Source organism: Triticum dicoccoides, chromosome 2A (assembly GCF_002162155.2).
Source record: "Triticum dicoccoides isolate Atlit2015 ecotype Zavitan chromosome 2A, WEW_v2.0, whole genome shotgun sequence".
NCBI lineage: Eukaryota > Viridiplantae > Streptophyta > Magnoliopsida > Poales > Poaceae > Triticum > Triticum dicoccoides.
The window spans coordinates 584153013-584169681 of NC_041382.1; the positions used below are offsets into that span (position 1 = coordinate 584153013).

The following is a 16669-nucleotide window of genomic DNA, read 5'->3' on the forward strand; positions in this document are numbered from 1 at the left end:
GTGGAAAAGGGTGACATTGATATTGGTCATGTTGGTACAGATATGCAACTTGCTGACATTTTCACCAAGCCATTGGATGAAGCAAGATTCTATCAACTTAGGCGTGAACTTGGTATCTTGGAGCTTGACAACATTATGTGAAATCTAGTACCCAAGCATGCATTTTTGTCATGTCTTGTCTTGATGTGGGCATATATTTCGAGGGAGAACTTCAATTCATGAATCCTCTTTACCCTATGCAATGTGCAAACAAAACCAACACTCTCAAAGTCACTATGACACTTTTTAAGTGTCCATAGCACCTTAAAATGATGGAGTAGTAATCTTGGGTCCAAAGTTCTCATCTTTGGTATACCAAGTTATGTATACTCAAACATGGTAACTTAGGTTAAAAACTCTTCTTAGTTGTTCATGCGGGTGTGTGCTATGCTCTGGGTTATGTTGTTACTCACACTTATATAAAGATATACATGTCAAAATCATCACATCATCACCACTTCATCATTAACTCTGGCTATCTGCACTCTGGCTGACCGGATCATCCGGATATATATCCGGATGTCTGGGTCTCTCTGTCGTATGCCCGGATGTCCGGGCCATTATCCAGTCATCTGGAACACTCCGGCTGATCCGGGCCTCCTTTCGGTCATCCGGGTGGGTCCACGCCCCAAAACTAAAATCGGGCCGAGTAGGAACAGAGGGGTACCCCTCTGTTTTCTTCCCCACTGCCCCCAACCGCTCGCCCCTCCCACCACCGCCGGCTGCTCGTGGCCGGCCCTGCTAGTACGGCCGTCCAACTGCCTCGTTTTGCCCCTTTCACGCTACCTCCTCCTCGATCTACTCCCTCCTCGCACGGCTTCTCTCGGGGCCGACTGGATCTTCCCCAATCTCGCGCCCTCTATCCCCAACTCCGACATGGTGGTCGGACGTGGAGGTGGTGGCCGGAGCTTCAAGTCGACGTCCTCGGCCCCTCTTGTGGTACTCCATATGCTCCTTTCCTCTATTTCTCCGTTTTTCATCTAGGTTTAGTCATTCAACGAGTTGGCTCTCTCTCCTATGTGTGTACACAGATGTGCGTCGTCAAGCATCGACGGACTCAGAGGATGTTGCTCGTCCACTCAAGAAGGAGCCGGGGCATGCTCGTCCGTCCTATGTCGGGCAGGACGACCCTGACTACTAGGCCAAACTCCACGGGGAGGATCTCGTGCATGTTCGCTCCACGACTAAGTCAAAGAAGAAGAAAACAACCGGTGCCTCCAGCTCCCAGTCTGCGGCAACTACTGGTCTCGTTCTGTCCATGGCCAACCCCACCAAACGTGGCCGTTGTTTTGTCAATTATCAGCCCATGGACCCCTCTAAGTATGCTGCCTTAAGGAGTGATGTCAACCAATTTCCCGCTCCTGCAAATGCCACCGATCCTTGTTTTTGCATGTTGGTTCAACAAGACCTCTACCAATTCGTCATTGCTCATCTTGGTTTCTCTCCTCAACATTACGTGAACTTGGGTTTCATTGAGAACAATCCTTCCAAGTTCGAAGGTGTGTTGGAGAAGATTGATGGCATGGGGTTGTGTCATGCTATGTCTCTTCATTGTGATTGGAATGAGGCTGCCATTCGGCAATTCTATGCCATATGTTTCTTCCATCCGGACCGGTCTATCACTTGGATGACTCACCACTCTCAGTTATCTGTCACCTTCGAGGAGTTTGCTGCTGCTTTGGGCATGCCTGGATCTGAGGCCTCTCTGTTTCGGATCCATGAGGTGAACCCCAAGTTTGAGCCCATGCCCATCAGTGCATGTGGCTATCTCGTCCTGCCTACCACCCAGCTATCCACAACGCAGCAACAAAAGGAGCTTAATGATATCTCTATCTTTCATCCCAAATACCAGTGGTTCTTCCAGTATGTCCTCAACTCCATTGCTCCCAATAAAGGGGATCGTGGAATGGTTCGGGCCTATAGCATTGAGTTGATGTACTACTCTAGGAAGGCTCCCACCCGTTCCATTGACATGGCAGATTTTCTCTGGAACGAGATCCACATGGCTAGTTGTCTGAAGGTTCGTACACTTCCCCATGCCCCTTTCATTCAGACAGTCATCGACTTGGTCTATCCTTGTCCCATTACCAAGACATCCACACACTCCATGTGGACTCCGCGTGATGAGTCTTCCAGAGGGAAGGCTCCTGCTCCTCCTTGTGCACTTCTCGCCACACTAAACCTTTCGTGAAGCCTTTTGACCGCCTGGCTCGCTTCATTGGCAAGTCCCACAAGGCTATCTTTGACACTTGCCGCTACACTGCTACTCACATTGCTACCGAGGAGGTTCGTCGTATCTCTGAGGCGAATGCACTTAGGGCTCGCCTCCATGCGCGCCCTGGGAGTCCTGTCGAGCCAGATGAGCCTATTCCTGATCGTCTTCCTCTTCCGAAGGTTTACTTTCCTTCTGTCGATGACTTTCCCGAGTTCTTCCTTAACCCTGCTGATCTGAGTGATGGTGATGGGGATGATGATGAGGATGTTGAGTGATCCTCCTACCTTCTCTACCGTTTTCCCCTTTTCGGTACTTGCTGCCAAGGGGGAGATGTAATTCTTAGGAGTATGAGTGTGTGTCAGCTATGTTTATTGAGCTCTAGTTATTGGACTCATTATTATTATTGTAATTGACCTTTGGTCATGTGTTATGCTACCTTGTATGAGATTATACCTTGTATGAGATTATGAGTTATGAGTACCCTGTAAGAGCTTATGTATGCTATCTTCATTCGTTGCTTATGTTGCTTTTAATGGTGTATGTCTACACTGCTGTTAGAACATTATATGCCGAATGAGGGTATCCACGCCATATGTGCATCATTTTGTATTTTATCACTTTACTCCTATGCATACATTAAGGGGGAGCTCTCCCTAAAACACATAGAGGACAACTCTCCTAAGAATATTCGCATCACATTTCACTTGCTGAGAGCTATATGTAGTTTGTCATCAACGACCAAAAAAGGGGGAGATTAAAAGTGCAATCTTGCTCTTAAGAATTTTTTTGATGTTGATGACAAATTTACATATAGGGGACTAACCTTGTTTGCTAAGTATATACACAGGTCATCAGTCCTATGGTTTTTCTAATGTGCGTCGTGGTCACATCATATGAGATATTACTCAAGCAAATAATCAATGAGGAAAGGAGCAAACAAAGACGAAGCATCGTGCTCTTTTATACATTTCTTGAGTAATTGGGATCCCGCGCTATTAAGAGGGGATCCGAGGTGTAGGTTCAAGGCTTGCTCACAATCTACCTCACAAGTAGTTTTTCACAAAATACCAAAATCCCTAGCAAAACCCCTTAGCCAAAACCTACCACTCTTTCTCTTCATTCTGTCCACAAGCTGACCCCATACCCAGATCATCCGGACTTGGCCCCGGATCATCCGGTGCTGGATCCTGATCGTCCGGATAATGCATCCAGGAAGCATCATTTGGCACTAATTGTAGCCGGATCATCCGGACCTGCCCCGGATCGTCTGGATAATATCGCCTCTTCCGTCACAGAAGTTTGGTGGATAAAGCCGGATCGTCCTATCGTTCATCCAGATCATCCGGGCTTGTGACCAGATCATCTAGGCTGTCCTCCGGACTGTCCGACCTCCATGCAGTTCTGCTGCTACCACTTTCATCCGGGTCTTTAGCCGGAGCATCCGGGCTTGTGACCAAATCATTCAGATGGTCCTCCAGATCATCCGGGCAAGTCAACCTCTTCTCAAAACGGCTCTATTCTGTTGTGGGTAAAAATAGCTCCTTACCTCTTCGAGATAAGGTGGAACACTCCACTCCAACACGCCCCAAGAACACCTGTGCTCCCTCTCTCTTGCTAATCCACGAAATCCTAGATCCCGGTTTGATTCTTGAGAGTTTGAAAGATTTGTTCCAATCAAAATAAAGATCTTCTCCCTCTCCTTCTTGTGACCGAAGCAAATCGTGATTTGAGCAAGCCTTGAGCTTTTTTCCCTCGGATCTTATTACTCTTGGAGGTTGGAGACTCCTAGGCGGTAGGAGTCTTTCGGTGAGGAATCAATCATTGTGATTATCCCCGGAAAGTTTGTGAGGATTTTGAGACCACCGCAAGGTCTACCACTAGTGGTTGAGAAACGCCTTCGTGGTGTTGTCTCAAAGAGAGAATAGGGTGAGTCTTCATGGCGTTGGTGTGCCATCGTGGTAACATCCACCTCTCTAAACGGTGACATAGCTTCCCTCTAAGGAAGTGAACATCGGTATACATCCTCGTCTCTCAGACCACATTGTACTTCGATTTCGGCAAAAAAAATAGTGTCAACTTGCCATGTGCCAGTTCACCAACAAGATGGAGACCATGCAACTTGAAACATCAAGTAAAATCATATCCATGTTTACTTATTATATGTATTTTGAGAAAGTTATAGGATTTACGAACTTAAAAAATTTATTGTTTTTAAACCAAAATAGTTTGAATAATGTTGCCTGCTTTTGTTGTTATTTTACTTGTAAAGTTGTTTGAGTGGAATTTTTTTCCTGAGTTTCTAAGCATATATTTATATTTGTTCTTTTGTTTTTAACTTTTGGATATCATGAGAATATTGTGGATAATAGGATTTTAAATATTACTTTAGATCTTAATGTATTGCAATTACAAACCGCACATAAGGGAGGGGGAAGGATAGACATTGTTGGATTGCTATGTTAAAATAGAGGACATGGACCTGAGTGAAGGATCTTGAGTCATTCTTAGAGATGTGATGTTTTTTTCTCCCATTGCAACACACGCTCATTTTTCCTAGTAGGTAAATATGTGTTAATCATTTGTCAAATACATGTCGAAACATTTTTCTGAATGATACAAAACTTTTTTAAAAATTATGTGAACATTTATTATATTTTACATTATTTAAACATTTTAAAAAATATCAAAAACTTATTTTTGAAATGCGCAAACTTTTTAAATGTCATGAACAAGTTTTTTGAATTGTATCAACATTTTTTAAGTTACACTAACAGAGAAATTACATTGTGTTAACATTTTTCAAAATTGTGATTTTAATAATTATTTAAGAAAATATGAGTGTTTCATATGGATTAAATATAATTTTTGGATATAAGTATTCAGGTTTTTCTTGAAAATATGAGCAAGGCAAAATAAAGTTTACAAAACAAATGAAAAACAATGAAAATGAAACTCACCTGTAGGAAGCTAATTAGTCAGCCCAACTGGACACTCGCTGTAGGCGAATGGCTGCTCAGTCTCGCTCAAGGCGATACATATCTGCACCCCTAGGTTACCACGTTGTTGCAGATTTTTTTTGTACTCCCTCCGCTTTATATTTTCTTGGGATTAGTTTGAGTTGCTTATCTAATATGTTACGTGGTCTCCCTCCGCTTTACATTGTAATAGAGGTGCATCAACTAATTCGGATTGGGTTCTCAAAAAAGAAAAACTAATTCAGATTGGAGGGAGTACATAAAAAAGAACGGTATTGCTAATTTAGACAACCTTTTATTAGCTAGGAGGAACAGGATGGTACATATGCCATCCAAATCCAAGAAACATGTGGTACGTGCAAGCACAATACACACTGTCAGGACATCACGATAAGATGACTGGCAACCGAAATAGCTGCGCAATCATTCATCTTATTACAGTTGGCATGTACTCTCTTCGTTCCTAAATACTTGTCTTTCTAAGCATTTCAACAAGTAACTACATACGGAGCAAAATGAGTGAATCTACACTCTAAAATATGTCTACATATATCTGTATGTAGTAGTCATTTGAAATGTCTAGAAAGACAAATATTTTAAAACGGAGGGAGTAGTAGAATTTAACACGCGGAGGGTCGATCTTTGAGAGCGTATGAGCCTTTCTTTCACCGCGCATGTCACTCACATGGCTTTCTTCCTAGCGTCTTTGGCACGTCCCTTGTCGCGGATGTCGAGGGACACACCAAGGACATATCTGTCTGCGATGGGCTCGGGGACGACGGTGAAGAGGAACCACACGAGAGCGTGCGCCCAGTAAGGCGTGCACCGGGGCTCGTATCCGATGTAGCGCACGGAGGCGCGGGCGTACGTCTCCGGCGACGGGGCGAACAGGGACGCCTGCCTGATCGAGGCTATTTTCGTCGCCACGTACCAGGGTGCCTGCGCACATCACACAAATTATTCAATCAGTTGCGACTTTTTTTTTTTGAAAAGGACGACTGAACCGATGCCAACTGCTTTCCTCATTTACATGCCTTGGACCAAAAAGAACAAGCTGTAGGACATTAACTTTTGAAGTGACACTCGTTAAGTGCTCACACTGTATCCACATGTCATGAATTTGGTTTCTTGTTGAAAACCCCATGTCACTGTTATCCCCATCAGTGTCTATGTAGCTACTGCACACTGTCCAGTACAAGTACAAGTGCACATCTAATTGAACTAACTCGTGTAAGCATGAGAAAAATCATGTTTGAAATGAGAGCCCATAAAACCGTAGCGTCTTTTGCGGGAAAGACATACCTTTAACAAGCGGAGTGTCAAATCATAAAAATGTCAAGCTATTGTTTATATTTTCCAAAGTGTTGTTTACCATGAAATGTACAGAAACATCACGATCATGTAAATGCATTTGCATATTTATGGAGATAACTGAAATTCAGTACAACAGCCCACTATTAACTCCATGCTGGAGAATTCAAAAGGGTTACATGAGACCAACAAATATGAAAGTATGTATTTTAAAAATCAAACAAAAAGAAACGCTAAGAAGAAGATTTTCTTTTGAGCGGTTAGTGAAATGCATCGACTATAAGAGTGATATTAGTTGGTACCTGGCATTGCACATCGATACCTTTGTTCCTGTACTCAACATATAGGCTTCTTGAGAATTGATCGACATATCTGATAGACCAAAGTATATCATTATTGCCGGTTCTCAGAAACGGTTAAGTTTACACAAATAGGAAACAAAATCACTTCGCCTGAGACGCGGGCATGCAACTTCTTGTGAGCCCCCTCCCTCGGTCTATTGTATAATAATCTAGGAAAACCAGTGACATACACAAAGAAAAGAGAAATGGACGTTTGTAACAATCCAAAGGTGTGCGAATACACAAATCCTTACTATAATATTCCAAGTTATACACACAATGGTTTATCTTTAAAGATTTTATATGTTTATTATCCTAAATTTTGTTTAAAATACAAAGTCAGAATTGAAAAAATGAGGGAATTTTAGTATGCTTTTACATTATGATTATTATCCAACAATTTAGAGCTAAAAATGGTTAGATTTTTTTAGTTACAAAAGAGTCATGTATTGAGAACAGTATTACAATATAGCATGATCATTGGCGGAGCTACATGCAACCCTGCAGGTGCCATGGCCCCCCCAGGTTTGGTAAATTTTGTGAAGAAATTTGTTATATGAAGGTGCAGATTGAAAACCCCAACCAATCTTGTGTAGCTCCACCACTGAGCATGATACGCACCAATATTGTAGAATGATGATGAAAATTGTAAATTAGCTAAACATCGACACTCGGCTTAACGATATGACACTATTTGTAGGTACTGAAAACATATTTAAAAAATCAGATGAAATATGCTAATGTGGGTCCCTACTTATGTGATTTATGCCAAAATTATAAGATAGCCAAAAAAAAGCGTGGGACGACGTGGGGAGCATTTTAACGGACCGAGAGGAGTACTCACGCCTTGGTGGCAGCGTAGACGGCGTAGAGCGGGTCGGACGGCAGGATGGTGGCGGCGCCGGACCCGATGTTCACCACGGCGCCCCGCTTGCGCTGCACCATGCCAGGGAGCACGGCGTGCGTCATCCTCGTGAGGGCCTCGACGTTGAGGCGTATCAGGTTCCTCGTGAGCGCCTCGTCAACCTCATGGAAGTAACGCGCGTACGGGTAGCAGTGGCCGGCGTTGTTGATGAGCACGCCGACGTCGAGGTCTCGGATGGACTCCGCCAGAGCGGCCACGTTGGCGGCGAGCCCGTCTGCGGCGAAGTCGAGGACGAAGGTGCGCACCCCAGCGCCGGGGTGCCTGGCCCTGACCTCTTTGGAGACCGCGGCGAGCTTGTCGGGGCTGCGGCCGACGAGGACGAGGCCGAGCCCCGCGGCGGCGAGCTCGAAGGCGAGCGCGCGTCCGATGCCGTCCGTGGGGCCCGTGACGACGGCCCAGGCGCCGTAGCGGTGGCGCAGCGGCTTGGCGGGGCGGAGGAAGGCCGCGTAGAGCCACAGCGCAAGGCGCAGCGCGGCGCGCGCCGCGACGAGGAGGCCCACCGCTGCGAGCGCCTGCGCCCACGCGGGCTGCGCGCTTGCCCCGGCCATGCGATGGGAAGGAAGCTGGAGCGCGCGTGGACGCAACAGTGAGACGGTTGGGCGGTGGGAAGGTGTAGCTCGAGCTTGACGACGATGCGATCGACGGCCATGCATATATAGCCCCAGGGCCGGGGAGAGGATGGTACGGTAGTTGGCTGCTTGCTGAGGAGTTTCGCGGGGTCGGAGCGCCACAAGCTGGACCGTTGTTAACTATTTTTTGGCTGCGATTAACTGAGAGCATCTCCAACAGACGCCCCAAACAACGTACGCGCGCAATAAATTCAGCTTTTAGCACGCGCGGGGCGGTTTGCCGTGCTCCAGCGGCGCGGGAAACAAGCGCGCGTCGGAACCGTTTGCGCGCGTGCGCGAAAAGGCGCCAGCTCTCGTGCAAGATTTGGCGCACCTATAAAGCTGTGCGCCGCTTCGCCACGCGCTTCTCCACACTTCCTCTTCCCCTCTTCCTCTCCCTCTCTGCCACGCGCCGCTCCAGCGCCCCGTCACCGACGCGCCGCCATGCCGCCGCGCCGTCGAGGAGCGTCCGGCTACCGCGGCGTCCGCCTGCGCCCCAACGGCTGCTACACCGCGGAGATACGCTCCGGCGAACTCCGGCTCGGCCTCGGCACGTACGGGACGGCGCGCGAGGCCGCCCGCGCGTACGACGCCGCGGCGTGGCACCTAGGCCGGCCGCGCGGCCAGATGAACTTTCAAGATGTGTACACGCTCCAGCAAGCGCTCAACCTCGCCCCTCTGCCTCGTCTGAACACGGCGGAAGACTGTGCGGAGCACGCCGAGCGGCAACGCCGCCTCCTCGTCGCCCAGGAGGACGAGCGGGTCATGGCGGAGTGGCCGCCTACGAGCAGGCCTACTGGGCAAGGCGCCGCGAGGAGGACACGCGAAGGCGCCGCGAGACGCGGTTGGAAAGGCGTCAGCGGAAGGCGTTGGCGAGTGCGCAGTCCGACATCGTTGCAGCAGGTGGGCAGTCGTTCTTCGCGCCGAACAATGATCGGTGGCTGGACATCTGGCTAGACACCTCGGACGACACCGCCGAGGATGATAATGGTGATGATGATAGCGACTTAGAGTAGTTTCTATCTAGTTGCGCCGTAGTTTATCTATGCTTTCGAACTATCTATCTAGTTGCATCGATGTAAAATACCTTTGTATCATTTTTTATTTATGCAATCTATCTAATTTTTATTTTATCTATGCGTTCGAAAATTAAAAAAAATGTTATGTGCGCGCTGCATTTTTTGCGCGCTACTGGAGTGGCGCCCGCGCTGCATTTTAGCGCGGCTGCTGGAGCGGGCGCCGTGCACCGCGCCAAACCAGGCGATGGACGCGCGCTAAAGCTGTTTTTTACGCGCGCCGCGTTGGGCCCCTGTTGGAGATGCTCTGACGAAGTCTTCTCCTCTTTGGATGGCGAACAGGAGAAGGGCGTTAGTGCAGCGGTGGACACCCTGCTGTGCTGGTTAAAACCTCTGCTTCTCTCATACCCCCTTCATCTACTCCCTCCCGCTTCTTTTTAGTCCGTAGCTAAGTTTTGTCCGAAGTTAAAGTATTTCTACTTTGACTAAGTTTGTAGAAGAAAATATTAACATTTGCAATATAAAAAATTTTATAGGAAATTTGAAATATTGTGAAATGCGCCGAGTAAGGACCGAGGGAGTACTAAAATAGTCATGCTTTGGTCATGTGTAAACCAATTTTTAACCATATATATTGTTTTTAAATGCATACTCCCTGAATCCCTCTATATAAAAATATAAGACATTTTTTTCACTATGACAGTTGAGGGAGTAGATTGCAAACTTGAAAACCATATATAAAGATTTGTCTCAAGAGCAGTTTCAGACTATTAGATTCGTTGGTCTTCATACATATACCCCAACAGAAATTAGTGGTTAAATTTATATATTTATTTTAAGATCAAGTTAATGTCGAAACTCACTTTTTTCGAGTGGCGGAGGAAGTAGCTCTCTACTAGGTATTATTCCGCAGGGGTTCCTCTTAGTATTTTTCTTGCCAGAATCCTCTTAGTTGAATTGTTTTTTATTGAAGAAACATAATAGCATGACAATCTATAATTGAAAAATCATTTGAAATGAAGGCCTTTTGAAATAAAATGAAGGTACAGAAAACAATTTCACATAATCTTTCTGTCAAAAAAAATTCACAGACTGTGTGTCACATCTTACGAATTTCTATAGGAAATTGGAAATACTGAGAGTAGGAAACAAAAATAGGCATTGCGTATGAAAGATTTTGATGAAGCCTGGCGCCGACAGGTTGAATCATTTACGCAAAAAGGGAGTGTCGGAATTAAAGCTAATGACGACATAGGTCATTACTTTCAGACACATAAAGGCCTAAGACAAGGAGACCCGATGTCCCGTATCCTGTTTAACATTGTGGTGGATATGTTAGCAATTTTGATAGAAAGGGTTAAGGAGAATGGTCAAGTAGGTGGCTTGGTTCCTCATCTTGTTGATGGAGGTGTATCCATCCTTCAGTACGCTGATGATACAATCATCTTTATGGAGCATGACTTGGCCAAGGCGAGAAATATGAAGCTGGTGCTATGCCTATCTGAACAATTGACCGGGTTAAAGATTAACTTTCATAAGAGCGAGTTGTTCTGCTTTGGTAGAGCCAAAGACGAACAAGAGGCTTATAGGCAATTGTTTGGGTGCGAGTTGGGGGATCTACCCTTTTCTTACCTAGGTATTCCAATACACCATCGTAGGCTAACAAACAGAGAATGGAAGTGCATCGAGGACCGATTTGAGAAGAAACTGAGTTGCTGGAAGGGTAAGCTCATTTCATACGGAGGCCAATTAATCCTGATAAATTCGGTGCTCACGAGTATGCCTATGTTTCTCTTATCGTTCTTTGAGGTCCCAGTTGGTGTTAGGAAAAGACGGGACTTCTATCGATCACGTTTTTTTGGCAGGGTGATGAACTTAAAAGAAAATACCGGCTTGCTAAATGAGATATCATCTGTAGACCGAAAGACCAAGGGGGTCTTGGTATTGAGAATCTTGAAGTTAAGAACAGATGCCTTCTTAGTAAGTGGTTGTGGAAGCTCTCATCCGGGACTGATGCCATGTGGGAGCAGATCCTTCGCAGCAAGTACCTCCAGACAAATACATTGTCCCAGGTCACAGTCAGGCCGACTGACTCGCCTTTCTGGAAATGACTAATGAAAGTCAAACAATCTATGTTTAATAGGACAAAGTTTGTTATTGTAAACGGTGCTAGTACACGTTTCTGGGAAGATACTTGGCTCGGCGACACACCCTTGGCCATTCAATATTCGTCTTTATATCGTATTGTTCAACGATGTGAGGTGTTCGTTGCAACAGTATTTCAATCTATTCCCCCTTAATATTCAGCTTAGACGGTCGCTAGCGGGCAATCGTTGGGAAGAATGGCTTCGTCTAGTTAGGAGACTGATGGAGGTTCAGCTTTCTCAACAACCCGATAAATTACGCTGGAAGCTGACTAGGTCTGAAGTATTCACAGTTAAATCAATGTATATTGATGTTATTAATTCGGACTCCATTCCAACGTCCAAGAGTGTATGGGATGTCAAAGTTCCTTTGAAAATAAAAGTGTTTATGTGATTTGTCCATAAACAAGTTATTTTAACAAAGGACAACTTGATGAAGCGTAATTGGACAGGACCTACTAGGTGTAGTTTCTGTGATCGGGATGAGACGATCAAACACCTCTTTATTGATTGCCCGCTGGCCAAAGTCCTTTGGCAGACGGTCCACATTGTGTTTAATATTAACCCACCGAATACTGTCAATGCGATTTTTGGGACATGGCTTAATGGGATTGAGCCTGACTTAGCGAGACACATTCGGGTTGGAGTTTGTGCTTTGCTGTGGACTATCTGAAAGTGCAGAAATGATTTGGTTTTTAACAGAACATCACGTTTTCATTTTTTGCAGGTTATTTTCCGAGCCACGGCAGTGATCCGTTCGTGGTCGCTACTCACTCCGATGGAGGCCAAAGAGCATTTGGTTACTGCATCTATCCGCTGGGAGATGGTAGCTCGGGATATATTCAACTGGTTTGGATGGCAGTCATGTAATAGGATAGGCAATTAGTTTACCTATCTATCTTTAGCCAGCCGGTTGTGGCGTTTTTTTCCTGGCTAGTTTGTGTCTCTAGCCTTTTTGGCTCTGTGTGAGCTGTCTTTTCTTTTTTCAGTTGGAGACTTTGAATCCTTGTTGGCACGTTTTTATTTGGTTAATAAGATGACCGTATGCATCACTCTGATGCAGAGGCCGGGGAGCCTTTCCTTTTTGAAAAAAAAAAGTTTGAATGCATTACATGAAATTTGTGGACGATAATACTTTTCATCACGAGAAGATGAAGGACAAAGAGTGTTGGACTTATCAAAGGAAATGACAATGTGCAATCTGAACAAAATACTGGAACCCTTGGAGAGGAATGATGAATGCATCCAGAGATTTCTATTGTGAATAATGTAGGCTATGAGAGCTAGGTGGCCGAGTTTGAGGCTTGGGGGATCATGGCTTGGCGCAAAGTCACTCAAAATTACCACTGTCAAGGAAACGCCATGTGTATACCTGCGCGCTCACACAACCGATAATATTTTTGTAAATAGATGCCACTCCAGAGAAACCACCGTGAACAATTTAAAAAAAAAAGACTACCATAAAAATCGTTTGTTCCAACAATCCATACAAGTGGTAATCGATAGCACATTATGCAAGTCTCTTAACATGAGCATACTCGTGGTAGGTTCTAGTATGGTCTATCGAGGTGTGACGGGCTAGTTCTTAGAATGGGCATGCAATGCATGCAGGCTGTGCGGGCGTTGAAAGTTGACGAAGCTCAAGTAGTGGTCAAAATCTCACGGATGGCCAGCATAATACTTGATTATCCGAAAATTGACATCTGAGCTGCTTTGTGCCACAGCATGCTCTTTGCATGTTGAGATTCTTGTGTCGGAACGAAGCTTGTGTTTACATTTGTTCGGACTAGAGGTGGCACTCCTTTCTTTTTCTTGGCAATAAGGTCATTTTCAATACAAACCCTCAAATAGCCTGCAAACGTCCGGACCGAGTTATCTGGACGTACTTTGTCATCTAACACAAACCCTTATTTCTTCTTGGAAGTGTCCACGCGTACGTTTTGATGTAAATCGAAAGTAAACCTAATGAAAATTTGCGGAAGTCCGAACATCCATCTGCCTAATCAAAAGCCACCAAAAGCCACCATGTATCTCTCTTCTCTCCGTCCGGATAACGGTAGGCCGGTGCTATTAGCTTTGGCGGAAGGTGATTAGCACATGTTTGAAACTTGGCGGAAGGAGTCTAGCATGCCATTGGTTTTGGCGGAAGGAAGCTTCCAGGTTGGGTTACCTAGCAAACGTTCACCAGGAACATATGACATTTCGAACGTTTACTAGCATCCTTTTTTTCTCGGTAATGTTACCTAGCAAACGTTTGCCAGCAACACATGACATTTCGAACGATTTTGACGATATTTTTAGTTGTATGTGGGTGACCGTTTCTTCAGAGCGATATGACATTTTCTGGGATGATAGCCATGAAAAGTGTTCGAAATGCCGCCCATTCCTGACGAATGTTAGCCAGATACGAGGTTCCAACTAGTTTGGCAGAAGGATACAACTAGCATTCCATTAGGTTGAGACTTTCCCCGGTGAAAGAACATGCGGTGTCCCCATGTTTGGTTTTGGTAATTGATGACAATCTCTATGGACTAATGGTTGCCTTGAGTTATATTTGAAGGTTTTGTCCATAGGCTTTTCTTGGAGTACATGTGTTGGTTTCAAGGACAGTTTGTGTCGACCAAGGTGCTATTTAAGGAATTACCTAAAGATTGGTCTTGTGAGAGGTTGATCAAGACTAAGTCAAAGAGTGAATCAAGTTGATCAACCTACAAAGCGTAGAAGATGTACCGAGAGGGATCAAGTGATCCCATGGTATGATAAGCATTGTCAATTACGCTTTGTGTACTAACCCATGGTCTTCGTGAGGGTTCTTTGTGGGGTTAGGTTGCGGTGTGCAAGTTCAAGTGGAGCATCACGAAGAGATCAAATGTTTGAAGCTTGCCGTCCTTTGTGGTGACAATGGACTTGTGAATATGTGCGGAAGAGTGGCTCACCCATAGTGGAGTACGGGGAGCAATCAACTAGTCTTCATCGAGCCAACACAATCAAGAAAGGTGGTCCAACTTGAGGAAGTCAAAATCGTCATCATCTAGCTCAAGTGGACTATGTGCAAGACAAAGGTTTACCCTTGATAGGTTTTCTATTTTACCGGTCTCATAGTGGTGGTTGGGAGACCGGGTTATAGGATTGATTGACGTACTATCAAGGGGGGCTCTCGATGAGTAGCTTGATCGTATCGTTCGTAGGGAGCTCAAACCATTACATCCTTGCATCATCTTTATTGGTTCTTGTTTGGTTCTTCTTTTTGTGAGTTTTGGAGCTTATGGTCATCTTGTTGACAAGCTCGAGTTCATCAAAAACGGAGTTCACATGCATCTTCTATAATGTTTTCGATGTTGGAGGTTTTGTTGGTTCTTCTCGGTTGGAGGTTTCACTCCTCTATTTGTTAGGCATACCTCCTCTGCCTCTTCTTATTATAACCAGTCATTGTTTTGATGCTACTCGTCATCTTGTTTCCAACAAGCTTGAGTTTGCTCAATTCGGAGCTCATATGTAGAAGTTATGGCAGTTCTGGTTTTCCGTGGAGTATTCTTGTTTTCGTGGAAGTGGCATAAGGATAGTGCCAGCGGTAGTACCGTTGGGCCGGAGCGGCAGTACCGCTTATCGCCACAAACGGTAGTACCGCTGTCCCACAGCGGTAGCACCGCCCATGGCCATAAGCGGTAGTACGGCTCTGGTTCCGCGCTGGTACCGCCTCGACTCGAGACGTGGCTTTCTCGTGTCGGGTTCAACGGCAGTAGGAGCGGCAGTACCGCTCATGTGTGGTACTACCGCGGCTACCACCGCCCCTAGTGCCGCTCAATGGCCCTCCTCCCTGTTCCTTCTCCCCGTGCTCGTGGCTGGCGCTATGCGTGATCCCAGTGGTAGTACCGCTGAGCCAAGCGGTAGTATCGCTGGCTCCAACGGTAGTGCCGCTCATACGACTCTGCCTCGCACTCTGTTTCGCTCCGCTCTCCGTGTTCTACGCCCGGGCGGTAGTACCGCTCCCCTGAGCGGTAGTACCGCTCGTGCGCGGACTGAGCACATAACGGTTGGATTTGGGAGCTCCTATAAAAGGGGGTCTTCTTCCCCATTCAACCTTATCCTTTTAGCTCGTGTTCTTCCCCCATTGTTGACCTTCTTCGAGCTTGCTAACTCTCAATCCCTCCATGGATTCTTACTAGTTTTTGAGGAAAAAGAGAGAGGAGATCTAGATCCACATTTCCACCATTCACTTTCTCCTCTTTATGAGGGGAACCCCTTGGATCTAGATCTTGGAGTTCTTGGTGTTCTCCTTCTTGTTCTTCCTCTCATTTTCCTTCCTAGCATTAGTTGCTTCGGTGGGATTTGAGAGAGAAGGACTTGGGCACTCCATGTGCCCTTGCCATTGCATTTGGTGCATCGGTTTGAGTTTTTCACGGTGATACGTGAAAGTTACAAGTTGAGAAGCTTATTACTCTTGGGTGCTTGGTACCCTTGAGCTTGTTCCTCTTGGGTGCTTGGGCGCCCTAAACGGTTGGTGGTGTTCGGAGCTCAATCATTGTGGTGTAAACCTCCGAGCAAGCGTCGGGGTCTCCAATTAGGTTGTGGAGATCGCCCCGAGCAATTTGACGGGTACCGGTGACCGCCCCCAAGGGTTGCCAAAGTATGCGGGTTCGGTGACCGCCCCCAAGGGTTGCCATTTGTACGGGTTCGGTGACTCCCCTCAAGGGTCCCTTAGTGGAATCACGGCATCTTGCATTGTGCGAGGGCGTGAGAAGATTACGGTGGCCCTAGTGGCTTCTAGGGGAGCATTGTGCCTCCACACCGCTCCAAACGGAGATTAGCATACACAAGGGTGTGAACTTCGGGATACATTGTCGTCTCTGCGTGTCTCGGTTATCTCTTACCCGAGCCCTTTTACTTATGCACTTTACTTTATGATAGCCATATTGTTTCTTGTCATATATCTTGCTATCACATAGTTGCTTATCTTGCTTAGCTTAAGTTGTTGGTGCACATAGGTGAGCCTAGTTGTTGTAGGTTTTGTGCTTGACAAATTAACCGCTAGGTTTATTTCGCATTTGTTCAAGCCTAAACCGTAATTATTTTAAAGCGCCTATTCACCCCCCCC

General features: G+C 45.9%; 1 protein-coding gene across 1 annotated transcript; it reads right to left on the reverse strand.

Moving 5' to 3' along the window:
* Window positions 1-5512: 5512 nt before the first annotated feature.
* Window positions 5513-8410, reverse strand: LOC119359631 (very-long-chain 3-oxoacyl-CoA reductase 1-like). Its single transcript, XM_037625757.1, has 3 exons — window positions 7726-8410; window positions 6843-6912; window positions 5513-6168 (listed from the first exon to the last, which is right to left on the reverse strand). The coding sequence occupies exons 1-3, from the start codon at window positions 8352-8354 to the stop codon at window positions 5911-5913; spliced, it is 957 nt and encodes a 318-aa protein (XP_037481654.1). The 5' UTR covers window positions 8355-8410; the 3' UTR covers window positions 5513-5910.
* Between the last annotated feature and the right edge of the window lie 8259 nt (window positions 8411-16669).